This window comes from Pocillopora verrucosa, chromosome 14, assembly GCF_036669915.1.
Source record: "Pocillopora verrucosa isolate sample1 chromosome 14, ASM3666991v2, whole genome shotgun sequence".
Lineage (NCBI taxonomy): Eukaryota > Metazoa > Cnidaria > Anthozoa > Scleractinia > Pocilloporidae > Pocillopora > Pocillopora verrucosa.
In genome coordinates this window covers 15538661-15565214 of record NC_089325.1, presented here as the reverse complement: position 1 = coordinate 15565214, position 26554 = coordinate 15538661, and the positions used below count along the sequence as shown (strand labels likewise).

The 26554-nt window shown below is 37.7% G+C and overlaps 2 protein-coding genes across 8 annotated transcripts; both read right to left on the bottom strand.

Annotated features, from left to right (window-relative positions):
* Positions 1-354: 354 nt before the first annotated feature.
* Positions 355-18305, bottom strand: LOC131785804 (putative beta-lactamase-like 1). Of its 7 annotated transcripts, none has more exons than XM_066161438.1 (15): positions 18077-18305; positions 16877-16939; positions 13662-13781; positions 8435-8675; positions 7557-7583; positions 6614-6754; positions 5802-5942; positions 5198-5319; positions 4567-4728; positions 3860-3988; positions 3544-3658; positions 2921-2996; positions 2424-2564; positions 1806-1915; positions 355-1318 (listed from the first exon to the last, which is right to left on the bottom strand). In XM_066161438.1, exons 4-15 carry the CDS (start codon positions 8633-8635, stop codon positions 938-940), a joined length of 1746 nt encoding a protein of 581 aa, XP_066017535.1. In that variant the 5' UTR covers positions 8636-8675; positions 13662-13781; positions 16877-16939; positions 18077-18305; the 3' UTR covers positions 355-937. The 7 variants fall into 7 exon arrangements, with proteins under 7 accessions (XP_066017535.1, XP_066017532.1, XP_066017534.1 ...); XM_066161435.1 differs by having other exon boundaries at positions 8435-8678; positions 18077-18304; XM_066161437.1 differs by lacking the exon at positions 16877-16939 and having other exon boundaries at positions 8435-8678; positions 18077-18304.
* Positions 18306-19198: 893 nt separating this feature from the next.
* On the bottom strand, positions 19199-26245 carry LOC131785794 (transforming protein p54/c-ets-1-like). The gene is made up of 5 exons (XM_059102735.2): positions 25970-26245; positions 25705-25849; positions 25072-25147; positions 21967-22083; positions 19199-21041 (listed from the first exon to the last, which is right to left on the bottom strand). Exons 1-5 carry the CDS (start codon positions 25990-25992, stop codon positions 20770-20772), a joined length of 633 nt encoding a protein of 210 aa, XP_058958718.1. The 5' UTR covers positions 25993-26245; the 3' UTR covers positions 19199-20769.
* Positions 26246-26554: the final 309 nt, after the last annotated feature.

Here is a 26554-nt window from a genome sequence, read left to right as displayed (position 1 = left end):
CACTCTTCCATAGGTGTCTTCGTGCTAAAGCACTAGACACCAAAAATGAAAAAAGAAAGAACATTTTCATCATTGGAGGACGTGACTTGACTGTAAAAACATTTCTTCAGCCAAAAATGATTAAAAATTTATCGCATACACTTGGAAAAAAATTATGCTTTTAATTAGGACTTTTGTGTAGTGGTTTTTTGAGCGAAGCATTCACAGTTCACACTGAAGTAGCCTAATCATTCCCAGCTTCAAGCTGAAGCAACAACAAGGACGATTCCACTCATATATTCCCTACTGGGTTCCTCACCAAACAGTCATTTTAAAATTGAGGAAACGAAAGGGAAAAGCCATCAGACCGAAACATTGAGGATTTCAATTTTAATTCGGTTTGAGTAAATTGGTACCCGTAATAATTATACTTACATTTATTAAATAGTCTAATTTATTCGAAAGAAGACAGACGTAAATTGCCAGACTCTTAAATATATTTATAAGCTTTGAGGAAATTCCTAGATCAAATATGGCGCGAGCGTATGGATGCCAAGAAAACGCATTGAAATAATATTGAAAATCTGTCTTTAGAGGCAAACTGTCTACAGCAATTAACAGTTATTCACCAAAGTGAAGGTGAATAGTGGCGGATATTTACCGAACCGCTTCGCGGCTCGGTAAATATCCGCCACTGTCACAGAAACCAAGGTATATACTGTATGCCTCACAGATACAAAATATCTGATATAATGTATCTTACAAAATACCGAAAAATGGTCGCAAATTAAATCCTTGACGCGCAATTTTGTCTCATCAGATGCTCGGAGGAGAATAACACTTGCTATTTACTTCCGAACTACCCAATCAGCGCGCTCTAAAAGAACTATTCACCTGTGTGGTGTATACTGATGATATTTACGTTAAAAACTTGAAAAACTACTATCACGGAAATCTGTCAGAGTAGACTTGATGGCGCGAGATGTGAACCAGACGTCCTTGGTTTTAGGACATTATTATGTACAGGGAACGTTCGTTTGAATATAAACGGGCCAAATCTAAGACCAGGACTCTTTTTACCAGCGGACGGCGGATCGAAAGACACCCTTTCTCGATTCTGTCCCAATCCATAAGTCATGCAATCCAATCCAGCTCTGTAAATTACCTCGAACACGTGGTCCGTGATGGGTTTCAGATAGGAAAAACCAAAGGAGCCCGGAAGTTGGGTGAAGAGCAAAAGTCCGTCATTTTGCGTTATGTTAACAATTACTTCCGGCATCCAATGAGAGACAATCCGGTATTCCCCAAGGTACTGTTCGTTATTGGGAAGGAGCTGGATCTACAGGACATTACAAAGAAAAGTTATAATGCTGCTGCACTGTCATAGAATAAAATTTCCTTGTAACTACTTTTAACAGAAAATGTTTCTAATTAGTTATGGTCATGGGAATGAGTGGAGTCCAATCGGGTTAGTAATCAGACAAGAGATTTACAAAATCAGACGACCACGAAGCGCTGGTCCGATTTGTTAATAACAAGTATGAGACAGACAGAATTGGACGACACAAAGTCCTTTTACGAATTAATTAAAACGATGAAAAAACTTCAGAAACAAACTAACCGTCGGTTATACATTTTCATTAAAAATAAAACAACAGCGTATGTCATTGCAAATATTTGCCATAAACGTGTGACGACAACAACGTTTTACAACCTAAAATGTATTCGCAAATCAGTTTGTTTCGAGATGCTACAGCATGTGTACACCTTTGACGTATTGACAGCACTGTATTCACAACAGTGCAGAGATTTAAGAGTTGGTTTACCTGCAACTGTTGACGCAATAACACTGCATCCATCGTTTTGGCCAAAGTTTGAACAATCGAATGCACTAGCCTCCAAGCGACTTCACGACCGCTGACAAGGACGACTGCGCCTGCAAATGTATTTAAGGATAGCAGCGTCAAAAATGAGAACATTATAAGGATACGATCGCTGGCTTACCAGCTAAACTGAAGAGATCTTTGCAGAAAATAGATTAACATTCATTCGAAAGACTAACTTGTGCCAAGATTGAAAAAAAGCTGGGTCTTGCATGAATGTTAGACAAGTACAAACAATGAAAGCGAAATAGAAATAGGAAAACATGTGTATCAATCGCTTGTTTGGTGAGGTGCAACTAACACAGGGGTTCCGACTGTTTAGCTAGTCAAAATCAATGGCAGAGTGGTAAACAAACGCAAAAGTTAAAGTGCATCTAAATTAATTGTAGAGAAACAAAAACCAAAGAACCACTAGAGGGTGGAAATCAAAAACAAAAGTATTACAGGGAGTCAGTGAGGAGTTAAGTCGTGTTCTACTGTTCTACTAAAACTTCAGTTCTAAGATAAATTTCTCAAAGAAAACAATTTTAAGACAGCATCTATCAAGTACGAATTACCAACCAAGTTTAAATTCTGGTACAAATGCAAATCCAGCAGAATATCCCGGAACAAATCCTGACTTTGTCACAACTGAATATGTACCAGCGTCAATAATCTCCCAGCCAGTCCCAAACACAGTGCTACCATCCGGGTACATGAAATCTGCAAGTTAAGGGAAATGGACAGAAGATAGCTGGCTGAGTTCACTCAGACATCAGGTTTGGCCTCCTACTTCTTATTTCAATAGCTTTTCTCATTTTCCTTATTTTTCACTGCTGAAGAAGAATGCACAGATCGCCTTAAGGGCTACGACAAACTGTAAATGCATGACCAACATGGTTACACTTTAGAACAACGCATTGCATGAAAGAAGAACCTTTCTCCTCCGAAGTGTCTGCAGAGAACAAAACCAGGCTCTTTCATGAGGTATCTCATGATTTATATTCACTATGCTTAAGTCGTTAGACGACTTTTGTTTCTAAAGATATGAAAATATCAAAGCTATTATACCCACAGACCTGGCTTCATCAATTGCTGTACCAATTCTCGTGTTAGTATTGATGTGCTTGACGTGCCAAGTAAAAACGTCATTAACTGTACAGAGAAATAACACACTTCAATAAAAACGTCAAAAAAGGGTAACTGTTGCCTGAATTACGATTACGTGATAACTAATATGAAACTCGAAAAAACTAAACCCAAATTAATAAAGGGGGGAAGTTTCTAAAGAAACTGTGGTGCTGCGTCGGGGAGCGTCCGAGCGAATGACGAAGTGCTAATGTTCGAAACGTCAGCTTTAAAGACTTTTCACAGTGGCCACTTAACGTTATCAACTCAATTGGATCATCTTACGTTGATGACACCAAATTACCTTGTAAACCCAGTTTATCTGTATACAAGATTTTAAACTTTGCCTTGGTATTTAACCCTAGATAAGTGATAATCGTGCTTGAAAAAACTCGGCCAGTAGTTTGGCGATGTACATAAACACCGAAAATCTAATCTGGGGCTTAAACCTGTTCAACTCAACCCGGCTGTCGTCATTAGTCTCTTGTACACCGCGTTCCTCTGGGCAAACTCATTCCACATCAATGTTAGCGTTGCTTCATAACGTGAAAAAAAGTAATGTCAAATCACAAACCTTATAAAGATCATTTGCTGTCGAGTATGCTTGGATTGCCGGCGAGGCCCAATCCCAGTCAACCAGAGGAGCCTCACCATCGTCATCGTAGCCCACAGCTTTGTTAGAGGACATTCTGGGCAGAATAAATGACAAAAATCAATCCACTCACCGAGTTGCAAGCCCATAATGAGGCCTCAGCGATTGAAAAATCAGAGAACATTCCCATGCGGTTGATAATAGTTATAGAATAGTTAATCTTGTTTTCTCCTTTGCGTTGGTTATGTGTCTGTTTTGTTTTGTTTCAGAAACACCGGCCTAAGTAAAGCTCAAATACCTTCTGAGGTTGAATCCAGTTTTCCCCATTCCTAGTGGCTGGAAAATATTTCTCTCCACCCAGCCCTCGTAGTCGCTGTTTGCAAATTTCTCGGCAAAAATCCGAGCGATTAAGGCATAGCCTAAGTTGCTGAAAAACAAAATCAATTCATTGGACTTTTTGGAGGCAATTTGGTTTCCTATAAGAAGAGATATACGAGAACTGATTTTCTATATAAAATAACCACCGTTATCCACGGATTCGAATTGAGATGTGATACTGATCCAATTGTCTTCTATTGCATTGAGTTGTGTTGCATGATTTAATCTATTTTGCGTTTGTTTAATACTGTAGTGTAACATTCAGTAAACCAAATATGTCCATTCTATCATGAATAGAGAAGCCAAAATGCGAAATCTAGGTTATTCTCTCATTTCTATCCCCAGAGGACGATGGTATGCGTTAAGTGCCTGACAGGAAGGAATCCCACAATCAGGAGGGGAGATTTCCCTAACATGATCTATTACTTCTATACATGCGTGTCCCTCTAAAATACAGTTGGAAGATGCACTTCTTTCAACTCAACATTAACCGACCTTCATACAAGAGTCCTGTTGGCCATAACTTTGGGCAGAGATTGAAGTGAAGCTCTGACCAATAAATATTAACTTTTAAAGTCTGTATACTCCTTAACACCCATTGGCAGATTCCGTTTTTCTCTTTCTTACCTGTAGTGCGGTAGTCTTCCAGGGGGATTCTTTAGTTCAGTTCTACTCAGTTGTTCTAGGACGTACGTATTGTTAACAGGACACACGTGAGTTTTACCGTATGAGTAGGCGTCACTGCATGGAACCTCCCGCGGGAGGCCTGAGGTGTGGGCTAAAATTTGCCTATAGAGAAGCACAAAGACAAACGTTATGAGAGCTTTTTCTTTGGGACTGATCATTAGTGATCCCCATACCAACGGCTTATTCGCGAATCAACACCACAAACGAACCAAACAGTACAACTCAACGACGGATCGAAACTGGCCAATCACAGACAATTTACGCCACTTGAGTCTTACAGCCAATAACACTACGCTGAACCGACAAATCAGGTCACACGAACTGGACTTGGTACATTTGACTGACAACTACTATTCACTTGACTATTATGACTTCCGCTAAGGATGTCGAAACGCCAGTCACCACCACCGACAACAGTCCTTCTCAGGACTACATTCACTCACGATCCAATGGGTTCCTCGCCGGGTTCAAACAATTGACTATTCCATCGTCATCATAAACATCATAGTTACCATTTTAATTTGTATTAATTTTTGCATATTATTTGAATTCAGCATCACGTCCAACTCACCTGATTGTTATTTTTTGTTGACTGAAAGAATTCTTAACCTGAAATCTGGGTTCGTATTTCTCTAACGGGTCGTCTAAACAATCTATTTCGCCGGTTTCAAGTAGTTTGAACACAAATATAGCCTGGGAGAAATGAAAAGACGAATCCCATTTAGAACAACGACATCGTCATCGAGAATTACAATAACAACAACAGTAAATAAACAACAACAACACGAAGAGCAGGAACAATAAAAAAAATAACAAAAAAAAACTGCAGGTTATTTATGTAAGTAATGAGTAAAATGAGTTTCTGTGCCCATTCGATTATCGGATCAAATTGTTTACTTCACCTACTTCTTTCAAGCAATAAAAAATCGTTCGGCAGACATTTTGAAAATAAGCGTTTCAGTCTTAAAAAGGTCTATTAACTGTTAATTATTGATCAGTAACATCCATGTAATGGAAGTAAGAATCAACATGCACACCGGTCTAAACTGAATTCGCTAGTCTAACTAGTAACTAGTCTACAAATAATGTTCATCAATGAACTGTATAATTCAAATGATCAATAATCATCCGATCTGAATTTTAAGCTACAGTTTCAATGACAGAAGAATACTTACTGTAAATATTTTAGTGATACTGGCAACTCGAAATACCGTATCCTGATCAGGCGAGATCCCCGGATGGTTTTTGTCTTTCAGGCCGTAGTTACTTCTCCATATCACACTGTCTTGATAAACAACGTTAGCAGTCATCCCCACCTGTAGACATCACATGCAAAACATGTAATTTTGTCAGTTAATAAACAAACTTGTTAGGGTCAATTTGAAGTTTGTTGTTCTTCTCCTGAATCATCTCGATTCTTAACAATCCCTTGTAATTCAAACTGACGGGAGCAGAAAAACAGGAAAGGAATCTTTCGTTATTGTGGTCTCTCCTTGCTTCTATTGAAAACTGGAGCTCTTCAGCAGCATTATGAATCAACTTTACTTGCGAAACGATGATCAAAGCACCTATTAAACACGATACATGCAAGTTTCAGTCAATTACCCAGTCCGAGAACACTAAAACTCTACAAAAAAAGAACCGTTTATAATACTTTTTCAGTTCACAGGCTTGACCGCCGGTGACGTCATTGAAATACCACAAACGAAGCAGCAGGTGTCCGCCCCCATCCAGCCCCCCAACCCCCCCCCCCCCCCTTTCTCCTCGCTCTACAACGTTCTCCACTCGTGATCTGTTATCTCTATAATGAACGAGGCGACTCTCTAGTGAGGGAGATCCTGCGTACCCTTACGCAGAAGTCAATCCATTTACTCAAGTGTAAGTTAAGGTCAGTGTCTCAATGTTATCCTACGTCAGGTATTTTGGATTTCAAACTATAGCGTAAAAGACCTAAATACCGTAACAACATGTTACAAAAATAACTCACGAGGCCTTGGACGCCTTCAAAGGCGCCAAAGATGGCATCCGCTTGATAGAGAGCTCTCTTTACTTCATTAGGAAGCACCCACGGTGGTTGAGCCCTCTCGATCATAATAGGGCACGGGGAGTTTTTGAAAGTCAAATATTTCTGGACCAAAAAAGGAAAAAGAGACAAAGAAAAAAAGGTTAAATCTTGGTGACGCAAAAAGACGTAAACAACTGTTAGGTTCAGTACCCTAGCCAAACTCACTACTTCGGGATTAAGTGTGAAAGGTATTGTTTGCGTTTAATAGACCGAAACTAGGCATGTCTAAATCTGCTTTTTGTCGGTGTGTCTCAAAAACACTGCTGCACGCGTAGACCACGAGCAGTCCTTGCTTCTCGGCGATGTCGAATATTACGTAATACTTGTATCAATAAATAGGGACCTTCAGCAAAATACGAGTGCGACGGCAACGATCGAGGACGTAGCAAAAGAAAAGAACAAATTTCAGAACAATAATTCAGCACGTGCGTTTTAAAACTTTGTACATTTCTTTGCCGTCTTCTACAAAACAGCAACGTGAAATCACCAAAATTTGGGTCGTCTATGAACAAAACTCCGACGGCAAATTATTCAAATTTCCAATTAAAACTCAACGCTGCTCACATACGTTATGCTGAAATCAAGATGTGGCGCCGTGAGAGACGGTAAACACATCCAGCCATTCGCGAAATTCTTACTAAAAATATATATTCATTTTTCAATCCAATATTAGCCATTTAGCCATTGCATTTCCCACGGTAAGACAAAAGCATTGAAAAGCATTTGGACAGAAATTTGGCGCGTTTCCATGCAATATGGTCAGGGATAGCGTTGGTAGTAAATTTAAAAAAATCAAGAAACAGTGCATTGCAGCGGGGAAATGACATTGTAAACTAACTACTTTATATTCAATCAGTCTGCTTACCTGAGTCGATGATGGATCAACTGGGTTCTGCCAAAGAAAATGTGTAACATGATTAAGGACTTCCTTCGGTACGTAAAACTGACATGATTTCCATTACAAAGAAGTATGACTAGATTCAATAATACAACCTTCTCTGCAGCTACCTTAGAACACCTTAACTTATCATTTATTTAATCGCTTTCACCATGATCACAGTGCTAAAATAAGACTGGGGAAAAGAGACACATTTGAAGAGGGCATAAGAACGAAGGTGCGGGACACAAAACAGAGGGAAGATCCAAATAAAGTGTGCCCATACGAAAAATAGACAAATACCAACTATGTAAACATTAAAAGCGTCATAAGAAGTATACAAATCAGGACTATTTCCAAAAAATGATACTTGCGTAAATAAAATTTACATACAGATATGTTTGATATAATTATTCATAGATGTAGGAGGTTCAGGAAGAGCCTTACTTTGAAAGTAAGAAAAAATATGTATCTGTGTTTCACTCTTGATTTACTCAGTAAAAGGTATTATGCAAAGTTCATTACATAATACCTCTTCGAGTCCATATTTTTTTTTTTTTACATTTACGATATGGCCGGTTTGAAATGTCAGACCGTAAACTAAGTTCTTTATCGATACTTTTCCAGCACAGAAAGAGCTTGCTAGGACCGAGGAGTTTAGCAGATGCTGCACTTTTTGAAGCCGTTTAGATTCCACGGCGCACTCGAGCGTAGCCAATCAAAAACCTGTAGGCCGCATGATATACATGTAAACAAATCTGTGCCAAGAATCGATCGAGAGCTTAAAGAAAGACTCGAGAGCTAAATAAAACAGGTATCTAAATCGAATATTCAATTCGTCAGTTTCTGTAAAATTTAAGACTCACTTGCACAGTAGCATCGGGCCGTTTCTTCGTGATTTGCCAAATAAACAGCACAGTCATAGTCAAGAATCCTAAAGCCACAAGTTCAAGTGCCAGTTTGAGCCGCGCTATCGTCTTCGCCTCCCTGCTTGAGCTGACATCGGGATAAGAAACAACACACTGTGATGTACTAGTCGCCGATGAATCGTCGCTTGAAACCGTCATCAAGCTCGCGTTAAGATCGGTTTTTCGGATTTTCCCACTGCTTCTGAAAGAAAAATCATCGTCGTGTAATCATTCAGTGAAATGAAACTTATAGCAGTCGCGCCGACTTTCGTTTTAAATCAAAAAAGTATCGCAAAGAAACTCGAAACTCACTCAATATACGACCCCATTGTTCAATAATGAACGAGCTGATTCCTCAACATAACCGTGCAGTACAACATAAATAGGAACAGCACAGACTTTGCGTCAAGCACGTACGAAAATTTGCATGACAACTCGTCACACTGCGCGAAGTCAGACGCATGCTTTGGAGTGTGACAATAACAATGACTGAGACATAATCGATTCAAACAAGAGCGACCCCGAACAATGACAGAAATGAAGGGTCATTCATGTGGGTAAATCAACAACAAATAGCTCTTAATTCAACGATCGCGATATCTTTGCAGGACTAGGTGCTGCTGAATTTTCGAGGCGGATATGCTATTTCTGTAATTGAGAGAGCATTAAGGGACTAATTGTAAAAAAAGAGCTACTCTGGTGAATTCGCTAGAGCGCGAAGATGAGTGTCACGTCCAAAGACCCAAAGGAAAAATCATCCTTTCCTTCCTATCGGAGAATCCCGCAGGGCGGCGGTTTACTACACTATTATTCACGGTCTATGCAAATAGTGTATTCAAACCTTGTCGGTTTTAATCTCTTTAATAATTGATAAACGTCATTCTTAGGGCTTAACAGGGTGAAAGCAGTTCGGTACCAACAGATAAAAGCAAGTTTTTTGATTACCACAAAAACGGAAACATAAAAACCTCGAACAGAGGAAAAATACCGCAGATACAATGCAGGCTCAGATACCATCAGCTGGATTTTGGGTATTACTAGGGACCTTAAGCAATCAGGACGGCAACGCCAAGGAAGACCTCGATTAAAAAATAAATTTCTGCCTTTAATTAGAATTTCAAAATTGGTTGCATATGTTTGCCGTCTCATGCGGCGCCATACCTCAACTTCAGGATAACGTATAAAAGAAGCGTTGAGTTCCAAATGGAAATTAAAATAATTTGCCGTCGAGGTTTCGGTTCGTAGACGACGCAAATTGTGTTGATTTCACGTTGTTGTTTTGCATAGGACGGCTAAGAAATGTACAAAGTTTTAAAACGTTTTTTTACCGTCGCCATCGTGGTTTGCTTAAGGTCCCTAATGAAAGCTCTACGACTTGAGTGTCAATACCTACATGGATTTTGATTCATGCTAAAGGGCGAACGCGAAGGGAAAAATTAACCTTTGCTTTCGGTTCTTTAATTTTAATCCTTGAGTGGATAGAATTCAAAATATTTTCCCCTAACCACAAAACGTCCAAATATTTAACTTTTTTTCTTAGATGAAAAAACAGCCGAAAGAGCTAAAGCAAGTTTTGCCGTTTGCCGTTTGTAAACTTGGTTCTAAGCTCCTCTCTGCCCCTGAGAAGTTTGAGACGAGTCGGGGAGTAGTTTGCCGTAGGACACGAATAGACCACTACCCAGCTTGCGTTTCTCGACACCTCAAACTTATAGGCGAGTGAAGAAACGCTCTTACTGAAGCGTTAATGATAATAATAAAAAAAAACAGTAAGATTTCCACGTTCTCCATCCTTTTTATTTCGAGCTACATGGAAGCTGAAGAGAACGAGCCATTTCTTCATGCGTAGAACATGATATTTCATCTTTACGTCCAACAGACTTCCTTTCAAACAAGTAACAAAGTGCGACCTTGCTATGCCGAATTTTTTCTGGAGATAAAAAATGAGCATGAAAAGGATAGATTGCTGAAACATTTCAAAAAATCCTGAGAAGAATTGCAAGCCCCTTCCTTAAGCTGTTATCTCCTCTCCCCCGTCTCTCCTCATATGCTGCAAATCTTAAGGTCATAAGCCTTTCCATGAGAAGACTCGAAACCAAATTACGTAGTTCGGTTTGTTTGAAATGAAGAGAAATTAGCGTCGCTGTAGTTCTTGGTAATGATGGCATGCAAATCTTTCTTAGCGTTATTTCAAATAAATATCCTACAATCCTTGTAGTTTTTCTAATGCGTCGTTCTTGCTTTCCGGCTAAATGCCGGCAAACAATTTTCGGGTGAACCCAGCATTTACGCGTAGAGGTACTGTATCCAAAGCCGTCGGGGAATGCGAATGTTTTCTATTGATCAAACTTCCCATTCTCCGGTTTATAAACACAAGACCGAAACGAACATTACAGAAAGAAGTCTTTATCATACCTTTTATGGTTCAATAATTATGTATAATGATAATTGAGTGTTGTCTGTCAAACACTGGTCTATTTTGACATTTTTCAATGTCAATAACAGTGCTAACACGTTCTAAACAAACAAATCAGGCTCAGTTAGAAGTGTGCGACTCGTATCCTTCAAAGAGGAGATACATGGTTTAGCCACCAAAGCTACACTTAACAAAAATATATATTTTCTAAAATGAATAGATAACGTCTAGAAAAAGATTAGACATGGTGAAAGTAACACTGTCTAATAGTTAAGACTTATTTCTCGAATTGCCTGGATATCGTGGCTTTTAATGAACAAGAAACGGTTAAGATATATAAACAAAATGAATGAAGTTATGATCACAGACTCGAACACAGACTCCGAACTTCCAGTTGATGTTGTCGCCAATCAGCACCATAATATTTCCATGTCTTAGGTATAGATGCCATTCAAGTTAATCCTTAGAAAGTAACGAAAACTTTGGGAACTTATCGTTAAGATTCCCTTCTAATACAAGTCATAGCAACATCAATCGCAACGATTTGAATAATTTCTTAGCGATCTATAATTGAGACACGAGCAATGTTGATCCAAGTTGAAAGATGGGTAACCTTGGACGGCCTAATTTCCGAGACTCGACTACATCAAAAGTATTTTCTATAGTTAAGAGAAAATCTTGCAGAATTTACCTTTGCACCCATAGATAGAGCTCGAATACTTTGAAAGAGGAACAACACTCGTTTGAATAAGAATTCGTAATATTTAAGAGATGAAAACCACTCATTGCACTTCTACTGAAATTCTGTAACAATTACAGATCAAGTTAAACAAGCTCTTACAAGACAAAGTGACAATCGTGGGTTTCCTTTTCAATCGATCAAACTCGTTAAATCAACATCAAACTGACTTTCAAAATGAAAGCTCCCTGTATGCAAATTCATCAGTTCGACTTACAAAGCAGTTATATCTAAAATCAAGGAAGAAGAAGACATAGTGCATTTAAATAATGATCAACAAGAACATACCTGTTTGATCACGCTACGTGGCTCTTACTGCACGATCACGGCACGAGTTTATCCCCAGAAACACGCTAGAAAACCTTGTTTAACGCACGAGAGGGGGTTAGCATAGAACGAAATTGCTCATGCATATTGCTGTTGATTTAAACCGCACGGCCATAATGACGTCAATGTAATCCTCGTCACGAGATATTTCTGAATTGATTTTGCAGGAATTTTTCAAGTGTGATACGAGCAAAGTAAAGCTCTCGATTAACTTAATGTACTGGTAATTCTACAAATCCGAAATTCTTCATTGATCGCTTTGTAAACTTGTACAAACTCGGCTCAGCAACCACGCCTTTGGCGTCTCTAACGAATACCAATATACTCCAAGACAACAAAAAACTATTTTCTAAGAGTCACCGAGTTCAACCCAATCTATACACCACGTTATGTAAGGTACTGAAATTCTTATTCTCAGTCCTAGGTATCAGTTTAAACCTATCACCCCCAAGATCTCATAAGCAATTCTCCTTACTGTCTTTCCTACGGTTCTTGAGGCTAGTTCGGAGAAGTTGGCAATGAATCAAGTAATAATTCCCTCATTTATATTTTTTCTTTATTCTCATCACTTGTCTGCTTGATATTGCATCGATATTGTGAGGAGAAATTCAACCTTGATCACTAATGGGATCAATGGGGTCAAGTAACGTAATGGGGTTCGTTTCTCTTTTTGCTGATCGATCAAATGTTAAATTCTCCTCAAAAGCTAATACGCTATCCAACATAAAGGTAGCAAGAATTTAAAAAATTATCAAATAGCGAATATCGACTGAATTAATCGCCAGATTCTCAGGACAGGACTAGCCAACAGGAAGAACTTCGTGTAGTTATCTTGCAAATTAGCTTTCAGATCTGAAGAGCCAGTGTTAATATTTGTTATTCATTGCTGCCGATTACTGCCTCTCTAGATTGACTTTCCTACTCGTCTTTTAAGTTCTTTTACAGTTTAAGGTGATGTGTGCGATTTTTTTCTAAGAAAAAAATTTGCTCGTAAGCGAGGATTGCGTGACCCTACGTCTCTGAGAGATCAATTTGTAGGAATTAAAAGGAAACCATTGACAGGAATGACTCAATATAGTGAAAGATGCATTAAAAACAGTGCGTGCTTGAACTTAAGAGTAGCATTTGATCGCGTAGTCTAACCCTCCCTGTGAAAAGAGTCCTGAAAGGACTGTTGCCAGTGGCGGTCGGGTGAGCATAATTCCACATTTGAGTAAAGTGATATGTCTCTTGCATTTCAGTGTTATTCCCTTCAGCTGAATGTCCCCGTTCCTTCTTTTCTTTAATTTTTGTTCACTTTTTTTTTTCTTCGCTTTCCCTGTTTCTTTCCTTGTTGCATTTAGAGCGGATGGAGGAAATTTGTAAGTAACTGAAATTAAGGCCATATGTCCGAGGCATTAGATCTAAAAATAGCTTTCGTCTAGCACTCACGCACAAACCTTCGAAGACATCGTATTTAGTAGTAGTTTGATACGAATCATTCTAATACAAAACAAATATGCTTCGAGATGGAACTTCGCCGATTAATCGAAAAGCAGCCAATTGAATATGTATAACATCCGTGTTGTAAAAAGATGTTTGAAATATCTGACTACAGATTCCATCTGGCGGCCAAGTTACAATTAAACCACAACAGAACCTTCAAGGTCGATTTCGAGTTTTCATCGGTCTCTTTGATACATGCAGATTTGCCTTAAATAACTCACCTTTAAAAGGAAAGCACTTCTTTGTCTACATTCACAATCTGGTCAAAGCTGCCGCCCAGATAATTAAACGAGTACCAAACCACGTTTATCTCAGTTAATGCCAATCTGTTGCGTCGTAACCTGAGGAAAATTAAAAGATTTATCAGTTAGCACACTCAAATTAAGAGTACTCCGACAGATCCCAGATAGTGATCTCCACTTAAATGGTTTTTGTACCGCAAAAGGCCTTTTCTACAGACCTCTGACGGCAATAACAGTATTGCTACGTCGGAATCTCTCTTGTCTCTACACGCGACGCCCGTTGTCACCAGATTTTGAAGGATGTTGCTTCAGTTTGGTATTCATTAACCACAACATTGAATAAATACGGTAATTGCTTTGGTCAATTGTTAACACTAAGTAAAATATTAAAATGGATCGTTTGATCCTCAGAGTCGCTCGCTCACCGAGAAAATTGACCAACAAACAAGTCATAATTTCAACGTTTTTAGAAAAGGTTATTTTTTCACTTACCGTGGTACGTTAATATTAGTAAATTTAATCGTGGGAAGTGGAGCCGAGGAAAAAGCATATCATAGAACTGGCTTGGGAAAATATTTAGCCTCATTGTTATTTCACTGCATGTACGTGATCGTTTTAGAAGTGAAAAAAAAAAAAAAAAAGTACATCCCGAAATAGTATGTAATAGTTTATTATCATTTAAATTATTATAATTGTTGTTATTGTCTGGGGTACCTCTATACTTAGCCACATTCACGAATCGCGGGATTATAGACACACTGTAGACTGTCAGTGTTACAAATAGGTTTGCTTGTGCAAACGGCAAAGAGTGGTTAAGTAAAGGCATGCCTTTGGCTGGTTGAGCAATGAGTCCCCAACAGTTAACTGTTGTTCAACAGAAGCTCATCATTAAATGAGCATCCCTTTGGTACTTTTTTTTTCCATTTTCACAATAAGATTTTGGGTGGATTAATTAATTAATTAGATGGAAAAGGAGTTAACAGCCAGAGAGCATAATATTAAACTCTTTTCGAAACCAAAAAAGCTGTACATGTTACCCTCGAAATGCTACTTTAATGTTCAAATATTTTAAGAACAGGATGGACACGATAACTGTTGTCTTTCAGGAAACCATCATAAATTTAAATCGATAAAAAAGAGGTTATTGGACGCATAATTTAATAAAATGTATAACCTATTTTGGTAAATACTCTGATAAGACGATGGAAGCCGATAAATTGACTCCAAGCCAGCTCCATCGAATTATTCGGATATTAAACGTGATCTCTGATGAAACGTCAGTGCTCAACGTTGAAGCTCCGCATCAAAACACTACTCCCTTACACTACATAAACACTACCGTATTCCAATTGGTTTTCTTTTCATAGATCTTTCAGATTCCACAATAAAAAAATTCCCAGCGTGTTGCACTCTGAGGCCACAACGACAGAAATGTTGGAAAAATGTTGACAATCTGGTACACTCCTCTGTTCAGTTAACGTTGAAGAGCCAAACTTCACCAGAATCCGTCAATTTCAGATATCCTTTCTAGAGATGTTACAGAAGTAGTGTGTGGTAAAGATCATATTTCGAAATCTCACCGGCTTCTAATTATAAACTCTTTCAAAGACTGGCACGTAGCGCTTTACTTTCCCCTGCTGTTCTTAACAAGCTAAATGGCACTTCGCAGTAGAGTGAGACAAATTTAGTCACGTTCTGCGTTTTTCTTGAGGAGCTTCTGCGAGAAAGTATTAACTAGCCAGGAATGGGTAAAACCCAGGGAAAACACGTTCAATAACCAAAAAAAAATGAGGAACAAGTGTAGGTAACAGTAGCGAGTATTAACACTTTAACTCCCAAGATCTCATTTGTAATTCTCCTTACTGTCAGCCATATGGTTCTTGTGATGTTAATTTGGAGAATTAGGTATTGCATCAACTAATATTCCCCTAATCAAGATTTTTCTTATTTTCATCACTTTTCTGCGTGATATTGTATTGACACTGTAAGCAGAAATTCTGTTTTGGTCACACGTAGGATAAAGGGTTAAAGCTATCGAGCAAGTTTTGCAGTTGTGTTCTGAACATTAAGATCATGGTAATTATGCAGATAGTAAGTGTATTTAAGTAACAGAAAAAAGACCAGACTGCGCAAGAATACCTGATTTCCCAACTGAAATTTCCTACAGTGTATTCGGTTCGACGATGGAATAACCATTTTAAGGCTCTCAACCCCCAAGAGTGACTTTCATCTAATTTCTCCTTCCAAAATCACCCCTGAATCAAACATTACGTTCACGAGAATAAAGAAAATGATAACAAACTTGAAAAGCTCTCGACTTTTAAACAAATACTCTTTGTCAGCTCCTTAGGAAATGTATACAGAACAGTATGGAGAATATGCATACTGATGTTAGAGTAAGACAAGGGAAAGATCAAAACATAGAAGTTGTGTCGTGATCCGGTTTATGATTTCTTGAATACTGCTGATACTCGCGGTAACTTCTCAGAACATACGTGCCACAGAGATCGTGGCCGAGGTAGAATCCCGAAAAAGTAGACGCTTTTTTGAAATAGTGCTAGTTAGAGGAGCGGTTAAAAGCGTCTGTCAATAATTAAATCCGTAAGAGCCCCGCGTCACGAAGGAACAGCAAGACACGCTTAGACGCCTGAAATGAACTTTCCACAAGATTCTCCCAAAGGTGAAAGGGCGTCTCCTCTGATAATGACGGACCTTGCCTTCTCCGGGAAACACTAAGATGCTAGTCAAACGCCTCTGTTTTTGTATAAATACAGGAACAACAACAACTTTCAACGTTGAGAGCCATAGATTACAAATGAACTTTTAGCATCGTGAGCGCTAGGTAATAAGCGTTCCCCTTATACTTGTGGTGGTGACGGTCTGCGTATACTGGTAGTTATGACGGGTCTTAACGGTCAAGGAGTTTCTAACTTGCCATGAGACGTCCTCCTTTTATTCGCTTCCTTTCGTGGAAAGAGAAGGAAAAGGACAGGCTGCAACAGGCTGACATAAAACTGAGTTTCGAGCGTGAGCCCTTCTTTCATCGCTGACGAAGGGCTCACGCTCGAAACGTCATGATCAGTTTTTAAACTCTTTACCGTGGCCAATTTACGTTATCAACTCATTTGATAGCACTTAATTACCCAGTTATACTCTCCCACCGACGCAGCACCACAGTTTCTTAAAAAACCTACCTCCTTTATTCTTGTAACATAACTCTGACTTTTGGAAAGCCATGTAGATTTAATTTCTGTGAACTGTCAGAGAAAAAAAATGGAGAATTTATCACCCGGAATGAAAGTGACGTTTTCTGAGAACAAGTTTGGAAGCTCGTGCGAATAGAAATCAAATTACTACAAATAAAAGGAACTTTTCACGCAGAAATGGGAGAAAAGTGGAAAAAAAAATTGAAGACTCAGTTAAAGTATGGAATTAAAAATTCTGGCTTCAGAGATCTCTTATTTAAAACACTATCCCAGCCGGCGTCGTTATGAAGACCAAAATTCAAAAATAATTCCATACATAACAAATTGAAATTACTTATTTCGACTTTTTTATTCTCTTGGTATTTATTTTTGGCTTCCCAAGCTTTGTTGATGTATAAACTTGCAGCATTTCACGAAAATTCTCAACATTCGCGAATTGAAAATCATTTCCATCCTGGAATGCTTTGTTCACTGAAGTTAACGATTGAAAGCCTAAAATTCTGAAATTTCCGCTGACAAAATCTTTATAGTTTTGAAATTCATAATACATTCAGCATAGAATTCGAAAGTCGTCACCTCACATCTTATTCAAACAGGGTATTTTACTTTAAAAGCGACTTGAGATGCAAAACTAGCCACTTCCCAATAATTTATTTCTACAAAATTTCATATTTATCTCGCTTAGGGTAGTTAGCTGAATGAATTCACTCTCTACGGACAGTCTGCAGCAAATATTCTCGAATTATGGACGTGGACCGAAACCGAAACATATATTTGTCTAAATTTACGGCTCTCTAAACGTTCACATACGCTATCCATTTTGCCAAACCTTTTGATAGGATCTGTAGAATATTAACGCTTCTATAAAATAGCTTTCAGCTGAGTTTACTTAAGCACACCTTCATATTAGGAATAATTTAATTCATCCATTCTAGTTTCTTTCTTTAAACTACTAAAACCTACTGGGAAGTCTTTTGTTTATCTATGCATGTATAGGAAGGACTGTATTCGACATTGATTCATCTTCACCGTTGAAAGCGATTTTTAGATGAAAAATTTTCGCTTCTACCCTCAAAATCGAGGAGAAACATATCAATAAATACGTTATTTCTAACATAAGGAACCCGGGATATACGGGAATAATATTTTTAAGACAGTCTACAAGTAAATTATTTTATTTTTAAATACCTGCTTGGACCGGCCGTCGAGCCATTTTGTTCGTTAGCACATGCTTCTTCAGACATCCCGTGGTGATTTTAATCTGACTTATTTCTTTGTGAGGCGTAATTTGTTCAATTGTAAGACGCTTATCCGCTTGATAAATATTTACTTAGAAGGAAGAGCGACTATAAATTGAAGCAGAAACACGTTAGAATGTAGTGTCGTAATAATTCCACTTTAACACGCGAAAATTCGTTATTCGGCGAGCTCGATTATGCAAATTATATTTGCACCTGACACGACTTGCATAAATTTATCAGATAATTCCAAATGGTTACTTGTCATACTAACGTCAACTTGTTGAAACCTCATCGTCATCTAGGTCTAGGAAAACAAAACGAAACAAAAATAATTCCACACAACCGAATATTATCTGTAGTAAATTACAAAATAAACTTCACTTTTCTTTAGGTTTACTGGTGCAATGAACGACAGGCTTCTGACCAATCAGGGCGCCCGTAGTATCTGTAGAAAATCTCTTTCGTTTTTATGATACAAGTTTTTTTTCTCTTCCTCTTCCCACCCCCCTCCCCCCCCCTTTGCACTATCTTTGTATTCACGCGCGATGCGCGTGATTTCACAAACTAGCCAATCACGTTTAAGAACTCTAACCTTATTATTAGAAAACTGACGTGGATTTTAGGTAGTTTCGAAGTCTTTTTATTGTTGCGAACTGTTGCGGTTCATTTACCAAGTTTAATACATATTTTCTGCGGAGTTTGGACTTCAGCCTCTTGTTACGTAATTGGATTTTTTTTACAGTATCTCAGTTGATAAATAAATGAAGAATTTCCCCCAGCATTTCGTCATGTTTTTCTGATAATTGGTTGCTGATTTTAATGAGATTTCGAAATATTCCAATTAAAAAATATCTTAATCCAACAAAATCCGACACATTTTTCAAGCTGAGCACGGTTGGAAAAGACGTAACACAGCTCACCAAAAAATCATGAGGATGTTTAAACTCTTTACCAGGGTTTTCTCCCTTCGATCTCCGACCCGGGATGATTGGGGTGTGATCCAGGAAACATGGTCTATGGTCATTTTGTGACGTTCGAGGAATGAAGATTTTGCAAGACAAGTCAGGTATCAGGAAGAACAAAAATTTATTTATTATCAGTTTCATTGAAATAAAATCTGGCCCAGCGATTTACCATGCTTTGAATGTAACGTAAATAAAACGAACGTTGTTAAACAACTGTACATCTAAATTAGTCTTTCTTTTTTAAAGAAAACAGTTTGAAGACAGGAGAATGCTTAGTTGCTGTGAAATGAAAAGGCGCAACTTCGAGATAACTTTTTGAAATTCATAACTTTTTTTCTTAATAATCGGTAGGCTCTTTAATTTTTTTGGGCTTTCCATACTTTCCGAGATAACAATTCAATTAATATTCGACGCTAAAATATACAGATCTTTTTTCTTAAATTCCTGTAAGCATTTTTTTTAAAGCAGAATATTACTTTACCACACAAGTGCAACAGTTTTTACCAAGAAGAAAGTGTGAATGAAAATAAATACTGAGGATATGCATGTTACCAATGAAAGCTTTGGAGGTGATACAGAAAAGGTAAAGTAAAAAATTCGGCAACAAGATGCTGCTCAAATTGTCAACTTTCCTTCCCTGCAACAATGTTTATCTACTCTTTTAAAACTCTGGTAGAGAGAAATTTTTGGACTGTCTTAATCCTCTAATGATCTCCATAGCTCAAGTTTGTAAGAACTAAACTCTAGGTAGTGGTTAGCTGTAGATGTATGTCATAGTCTAAGCATACATGGCTCCATTTTGTGTCAACTCCATAAACATTTACTCTCTACATTTCTGGCTTGAACTAAAGATCTAGTTTTACCAGCACATCCAGATAGTAACTGTATACTTCAAGATAATAATAAAAATTTGACTCTGATCCAGCATTCTCCCATATTTTAAGTAAGACAGGTAAAGGAAATTTCCAGGTAGAGCATTCGTTTTAACTGTTGAATTTTCAAGAATTCCTTGCACTTTTAGAAATTTTAGTAGGTAATAAGGTACTACAGGTGGTAAATTTCCCAGTTACCTCTTGAAAAGGAGAACACTGCTAATCACTGTAAAGGTTCAAAGCTATTAAATTTGACTCGTGGATTCTTATGATCCATGGCTTTCACAATTTATACTTGGCAGTAAACCAAACAAATAAAACAACACAGACCTTACAATAAAAACACAGAAACAAAGTTTTACATGCATAAAAAGTTACATGAAAAGAGAAAAAATAAATCAATCCAAAAAACACAATATTTTTCACATCAGCTTGTCTTGTTGACAAGTGAATTCTCAATTTCATTTATAATGAGGAACGATAGGCCCCAGAGTAAAACAAAAATCTTAAAAAAATCTTTTAGATAAATAAATTAACCCCAGCCCATTTTGTGAAATTGGTCTTTGTAAAATACAATAACATTCAAAAGCTGTAACAAATCTTGACCAGTATGACTACATGAACTGCGAATTTGAGCGCGTTAAGGCAAACCCCATTCAAATGCACAATATATACAAATAGCAAATTTTTTTAAATAATTATTGTACAATCTTTGTAAGCAGCATCAGTGACTCTTGGTTGCCCACATTATATCATACTCTTTTCAATAGTCTGTCCTTTTTCAAATAAATTATCTCATCTCTTCAATACACATAGTAGAAGTTTGATGCACCAGGATTAAGATAGCTCTGCATATGGCGTGACTGTTCCACTGCTGCTGTCACCCGTTTATTAAAATCACCATGAAGAACATCTCCGCCTCGTGGAACTCTATAGAGGAACCCCTCCACACCAAGCATACACAGGCCTTTCCCATTCATCAAGAACTTATCTGCTGTTATATCCCTTATGCTGTATCTCTCTGTTGCCCATTTCAGCCATTCCATCACTTCCCATTTATTCCACATTCTTGGATCTAAATGAGATAATAAGAGAATAAGTAACCCTTTACACCATAACATCAGAATGCATATTCTCCAAACTGCTGTTAATACATTTCTTAAGGTGCTGACAAAGAGAATTTGTAAAACAATCCAGAGCTTCTTAAGTCAGTGGTCATTACTTTTAGTTTGTGACCTTAATGCTTGATTCAGGGGTGATATTGTCAAGGGAAATTAAAATCTAGTCACTTTTAGGCACCAAAGGGTTAACATCTGGTCCCAAGAAAGACAGTCTGCCTTTATTCAAAAAAAACTTTCTAGTTTTTACTAGAATCTATCTTTATCAAGGAAAGAATCACTAAAAAATTGAGGCAGAACTGATCACACTCTTTTCCTGAACATTGTATATGTCTGTATACATACAAAATGTTATCCTTTGTTGAATTGCTCTTGATACACCCCCCACCCCCAAAAAAGTAATAATATATTACTATAATAATAATAATAATAATAATTTCAAAGCCATCACATTTGTATGTTCAGTACTGAAATACTCTCCCCTGATATTAAGCTGAATGGGTTAGTGATAAAACAAGCACAAGCCTGGAATCTGATATTGCAAATTAATTCATAACTTAATTAAAATACTACTTTTCCTTAGACCTACTAATTGTAATCAAATAAAGACAAGAGTAAAGAGATCAGAAAAAAAAATCAATAAAAACTGTGTACAAAGAGGTTTCAGCACAGAAATCTAAATCAATGTTGCCATTACCAGATAATTTTGCACAATCTTCACACACGATATTATCACCCACACCTAATGATTTGTATACATGTAAATGTGTAACAATAACCAGTTTTTCTGCATTTAGCAAAATAATGCAAAACGTTTTTGTGTTTTGTGACGGTTGAGGAATCATTCAAATTAAAAAGGATTTCTTTAATTTTCTTCCTTACCAGATGGCACTCTGGGCTGTTCAAAGTTAAACACATTATCTTCATCATCAATATCTGGTACGACACAATCTTCAGATGTTGATGTGCTACCTTTCTTTCTTGTTGGAGACGGAATGTCTGGGGAAAAAGACATTGTGAAATCAGCAGTGAACACTGGCAGAAGCAACAATATTGTTTTAAACATTTACACACCTACTGCTGTAATGTCTCCTTACAGTACACTGCTGAATCATTTATTAAGATCATGAAAATATATGAAATGACCCCCAACCTAAGAAGCTTTGATCACTGAATGAATTCCCCTGTCAGTACCAAATGAAATGTGTAGAGAAGAGTATGAAGGATATGGATACTGATATTAGGGTGGAAAGGGTGAAACTTAAGTAGGAGCATTAAATATCTATCAAAATTATCAAACACAAGCATTCAGACAAGGGATCTTTGCATTAAGCCCAAAAAGGTTTATTGAGAGCTTGTCCCCCATAGGAAACATTTTAAGTAAATTAGTTATTGTTTACAAAAAAAAGTTGAATGAGATTGATGGACACAATGCTTTTAACATATCAGTCTCACAATTACACTAAGAGAAAAGAGTACACCCAGAGGTTTTGCCTGTCCACCTGCTAGAGCTTTGAGAAGAAACTAATTCAGTGAATAGGATAGTTTAGTATCATGAACTGAGTTGATCACATAAACTGGCCACCATAAAGAATTTCTAAGCTGACATTTTAAACCTAAGCCCTTTGTCAGAGCAAATGATAACTTACTGCACAGTCTTGTACATTAATAAAAGAGCAAAGTTTTCAGTTCAAAGTGATGCCTTACCACAACAGTAACTACTCAGGTTTTTCAATGTGAAACTTCTGGCTCAAATCTAACTTTAGCTTTATTGTGATAAAAACTGAATGACACATAAATGCCTTGAAACAATTCCTTTTTAACTATCTTGTAACAAAATTACATTTTGAGGAGGGAGAGGTTAGGGAGAAGACGTCCCTGAGTAGCACTCCCTCTAAATACACCTATGATTCCACACGTGGTGGAAAATTCTATGACACATTTGCCTGTAGGCCAATACTATTTAACTGATAATTAAGGTATGTGCTTAAGCTAATTGGCTAAGTATGCTTTTAACGCAAAAGAAAAAACATGTTATAGTGATAAAATCTGTCACTTGAAGGAATCCATGTCTTTCACAATAGTTCCTTGTGACATGTGTAGTTAAGATTCTATTTTTGTACTGTTCTTTGCATATGAACGAATATTGGTTCCAAGAACTCCAAAAATTTACGTCAGTTCTTATTTAAAGAAACACAGTGGAGTTGGGAAAATATTGGACTAGAGGAAAGACGTGGCTTTTTTTCACTTATAGCAATATTGTGTTATCAGCAACATTTTACATACACCCCCACATTTCCTTTCAAATAAATACATAGAAAAAGATATGATATTGAGTTCTTCAAATTGATTGAGTAATTGCTGTTGGTGACCCTGATAAATAATGGAAACCACTACAGATGTTTGCTAAGTGACCAAGTGACCAGTGATCAAGACAGAATTTCTCATTACAATATTGATACAATATCAAGGAGACAAGTGATGAGAATACACCAAAATTTCAATTAGGTGATTACAACTTGATCTAACACAAAATTCTCCAAAGGAACATCAAAAGAATTGCATAACAGACAGACGCAAGAATTTCTGATGAGATCTTAAGACCAGAGGGGTTATGGCAAAGTCACTTCCCTCCTGAAAAATACATCTTAGAGTTAGCCTCAGTGCACACATCATGCACAATCTAATTTACATCACTTGTTTGCAGACTTCAAACAACAGAATCCAAAAATTAAGGCACTTGAGTATCACTGACCATGACTATTTTATCTCTTTTGTCGCCAACCCTTTGTTTTATTTCAGAGGAGTGTATCTAGAGGTTTCGTTACCCCTCCCACTCACTAATGAAACATTCAATTCAATTTCTCAGACAAAAAATTATACATGAAAGTGAAAGACTTAGACTAGTTTCACTTCCTCAAGAGCTGCACAGGGAGCACTTCGACTTGGTTTTAAGCTGTGATTTAAGTAGGGGAATTGAAAGTATTTCCTTCACTGGTGTAAGAACGACAATAAAATCCTAGTATTTCCCATTAAAATAAGAAATAACTCACTTGGATTTGATCAGTATCAAATTTTTTTTTTACCTCTCTGTAGCAATTAACTATCGAAAGATCCGAATCAAATAAAATTGGAAACAGGTACTGATTTTCACTTCATTTTCTCTTGAAGAAAAATAAATCACACTTCACTAATTATCAAGTTAGGAGAAAACAAAAGAAATTAAAATGAAAAGTTTCCACGCAAGATTAGATCGCTGCCCACACTAAACTATTATCCATGAGAAACGACATCTGCAATATTCTGAAAGAAAAAATCTTACTGTGGGTTTCGGTGTTGCTTGAACAAATATCTTGACAAGATATTTCTCAGGCCGATCCAGTTTCTAACTTAATTCTACAGATAATACAGAAAAAAATAATCCGTCTCCAATGGCAGACAAAACGTAACCTTTAAAATAAACTTAGTCGTACAAATATGTACCAATAAGACAATTAAATTTGTCAAAACATATTCAACTCTTTTCGCCATCGTTTCGTTAGGCCATGGCAAAAGTTTGTGCATTCCTTCTACTGATTTATGTCTTGTACATCTGCCCTGTTTCCCAGGCAAAATAAATTGAAAGAAACCGCAAATAACAGGCATTCTTGTGGGCGTCCGGGAATAAAGTTTACCTCACACTGGAACAAAAAGTTCTTTGAGAGAACTATGACATAAATTTACACGGCGTGATTCCCAAAGCCTACGCAAATTACATTATCACTGAGAGATTTAATTACCGAACAATCTCTTCGAAAACAATACTTTTAAATCACTTTCACTAGCAACAACAGCATAAAGAGAAGATCCATGATTTGCGTGGTATTAACCCGATTTACTAACCTAGGAAACAAATCATTATTCATGACACAAAAACATTCATGTCATGACAGAGAACAAAACCCGCACACTGATAAAGTTCTCGAATACTTTAGATTGATACTTTACCTTGGAAATTAACTCGAATATCAAGTTGGGTATCTTCCATAACTCCCTGCTGTCCTAATGTGAGATTGTCTTGAAGCTGAAGAGCGGAAAAGAAGCAAGTATTGATCTAAAAGTCATATCCCCGGGAGGTCATCACACAATATACTAACAACGCTCATTTATGCCGCGAATAGTCTGCGCGTCACGTTAGAAATATAAGATTGCATTGTTAATATCGCCAAACATATGTGTGCATGAATCTTTTCAATATAACTTTCTTGAGCACGATCTTTACCAAGCTTATGCACGAGACTTCTAATAAGCGCAAAGCTCGCTTCAAGGAACAGTTTCGATCCTTTGTAGCATGTGGGAGTGCATTTCGAAAGACATTTCGAAAGAAACTCGAACGCAGCTTTCATCGTTTATTGCTTTGCAGCTGATTCAATAAGATTTAGTGGTAAGAAAAATTTAGCCAGGAAATAAGACGACGAATTAAACCTGAAGCAATCAGGTAAAGCTTCGAACGCACGCACCACTTCAGCGTGACTCTCATGCGCGATTAGCTTTGCATTGTCCTCGATCGCGCGCGGACATGAAAAAATTCCATTCCGGCATGCAGTTTCTAGCACATACTACGGAACATAAGCTACCAACCGGATTTCCGTGAAAGAAAACATCTTGTTCTCCAACAGTAAAACCCTCTTGCGCCTCTATCATTTGTTTCAGCCTGAAGACCGTTAAGGAAAGATGAATTCGGAAAGGAAACGACATTCGCGGCGTGCCATCGTCGATGAGAACTCTAGGAAAAGAAGCAAACATGGAACCTAGCCAATTACTACAGCTGCACCAAAAGATTAACTCTGTAAAATGCTAAAAACAACCTCAGAAGAACAAAAACAAGGATGGTGCTAAAGCTTACCGAATGGCAACAGGATCGCTCATTGTCTCGGAACAATTTCCTATATTGAAATTCGCAAATCAAAGCAGTGTAATGCAGGCCGCGGTCTTTCTGCTAGCGACACCAATCCGACGCGATCAATGCTTTAACAAGACGTATCGTCAAAGATTGAACGAAACTCTGCTGAAATATAAGTTCAGCCGCCGTTCGTCAGGATCGTTGCGTAGAATCCATTTCGTGCGCTGTTTCCTTAACTCCAAGCTGATCCAACGACTATTGTCATGTTATAATAGGCAATGAAATCATTGCTCCGTATTTTAAGACCCAGGAGGCCGTCGTCCTGGAAACATCAAGCCCTATTGTTGTCGGCCTGCCTTATTTGGTTGATACCTCCCTCGCGATATCGTCACCGTTCCAAATTTGGAATTTGGTTTCACGAGATTTGCGTGCCGATGACGGCACGCCTAAGGATCGGGTCACGAAGATCTTCCGAGAAATGCCGTAAAGTATGCGAACGCTTTTTCATCGATATTAATTTACAAATGTCACGCGCTAGTTGTGTGCTGAAACATTCTGCACATGAGAATCAGGGAGGAAATGTCTCGG

Excerpts from the sequence above, each read along its gene's own strand:
- LOC131785804 (XM_066161434.1), bottom strand. Across the intron at positions 7,584-8,434 it reads GGCCCGATGCTACTGTGCAA|AACCCAGTTGATCCATCATC; the intron begins GTGAGTCTTAAA and ends TTTCTTTGGCAG. Across the intron at positions 2,565-2,920 it reads ACAGCAATTGATGAAGCCAG|ATTTCATGTACCCGGATGGT; the intron begins GTCTGTGGGTAT and ends CTTAACTTGCAG.
- LOC131785794 (XM_059102735.2), bottom strand. The coding sequence starts at position 25,992 with ATGAGCGATCCTGTTGCCATTCG. Across the intron at positions 25,148-25,704 it reads TTTTCTTTCACGGAAATCCG|CTTCAAGACAATCTCACATT; the intron begins GTTGGTAGCTTA and ends TCCGCTCTTCAG. Across the intron at positions 21,042-21,966 it reads ACAGCCCAGAGTGCCATCTG|ATCCAAGAATGTGGAATAAA; the intron begins GTAAGGAAGAAA and ends TATCTCATTTAG.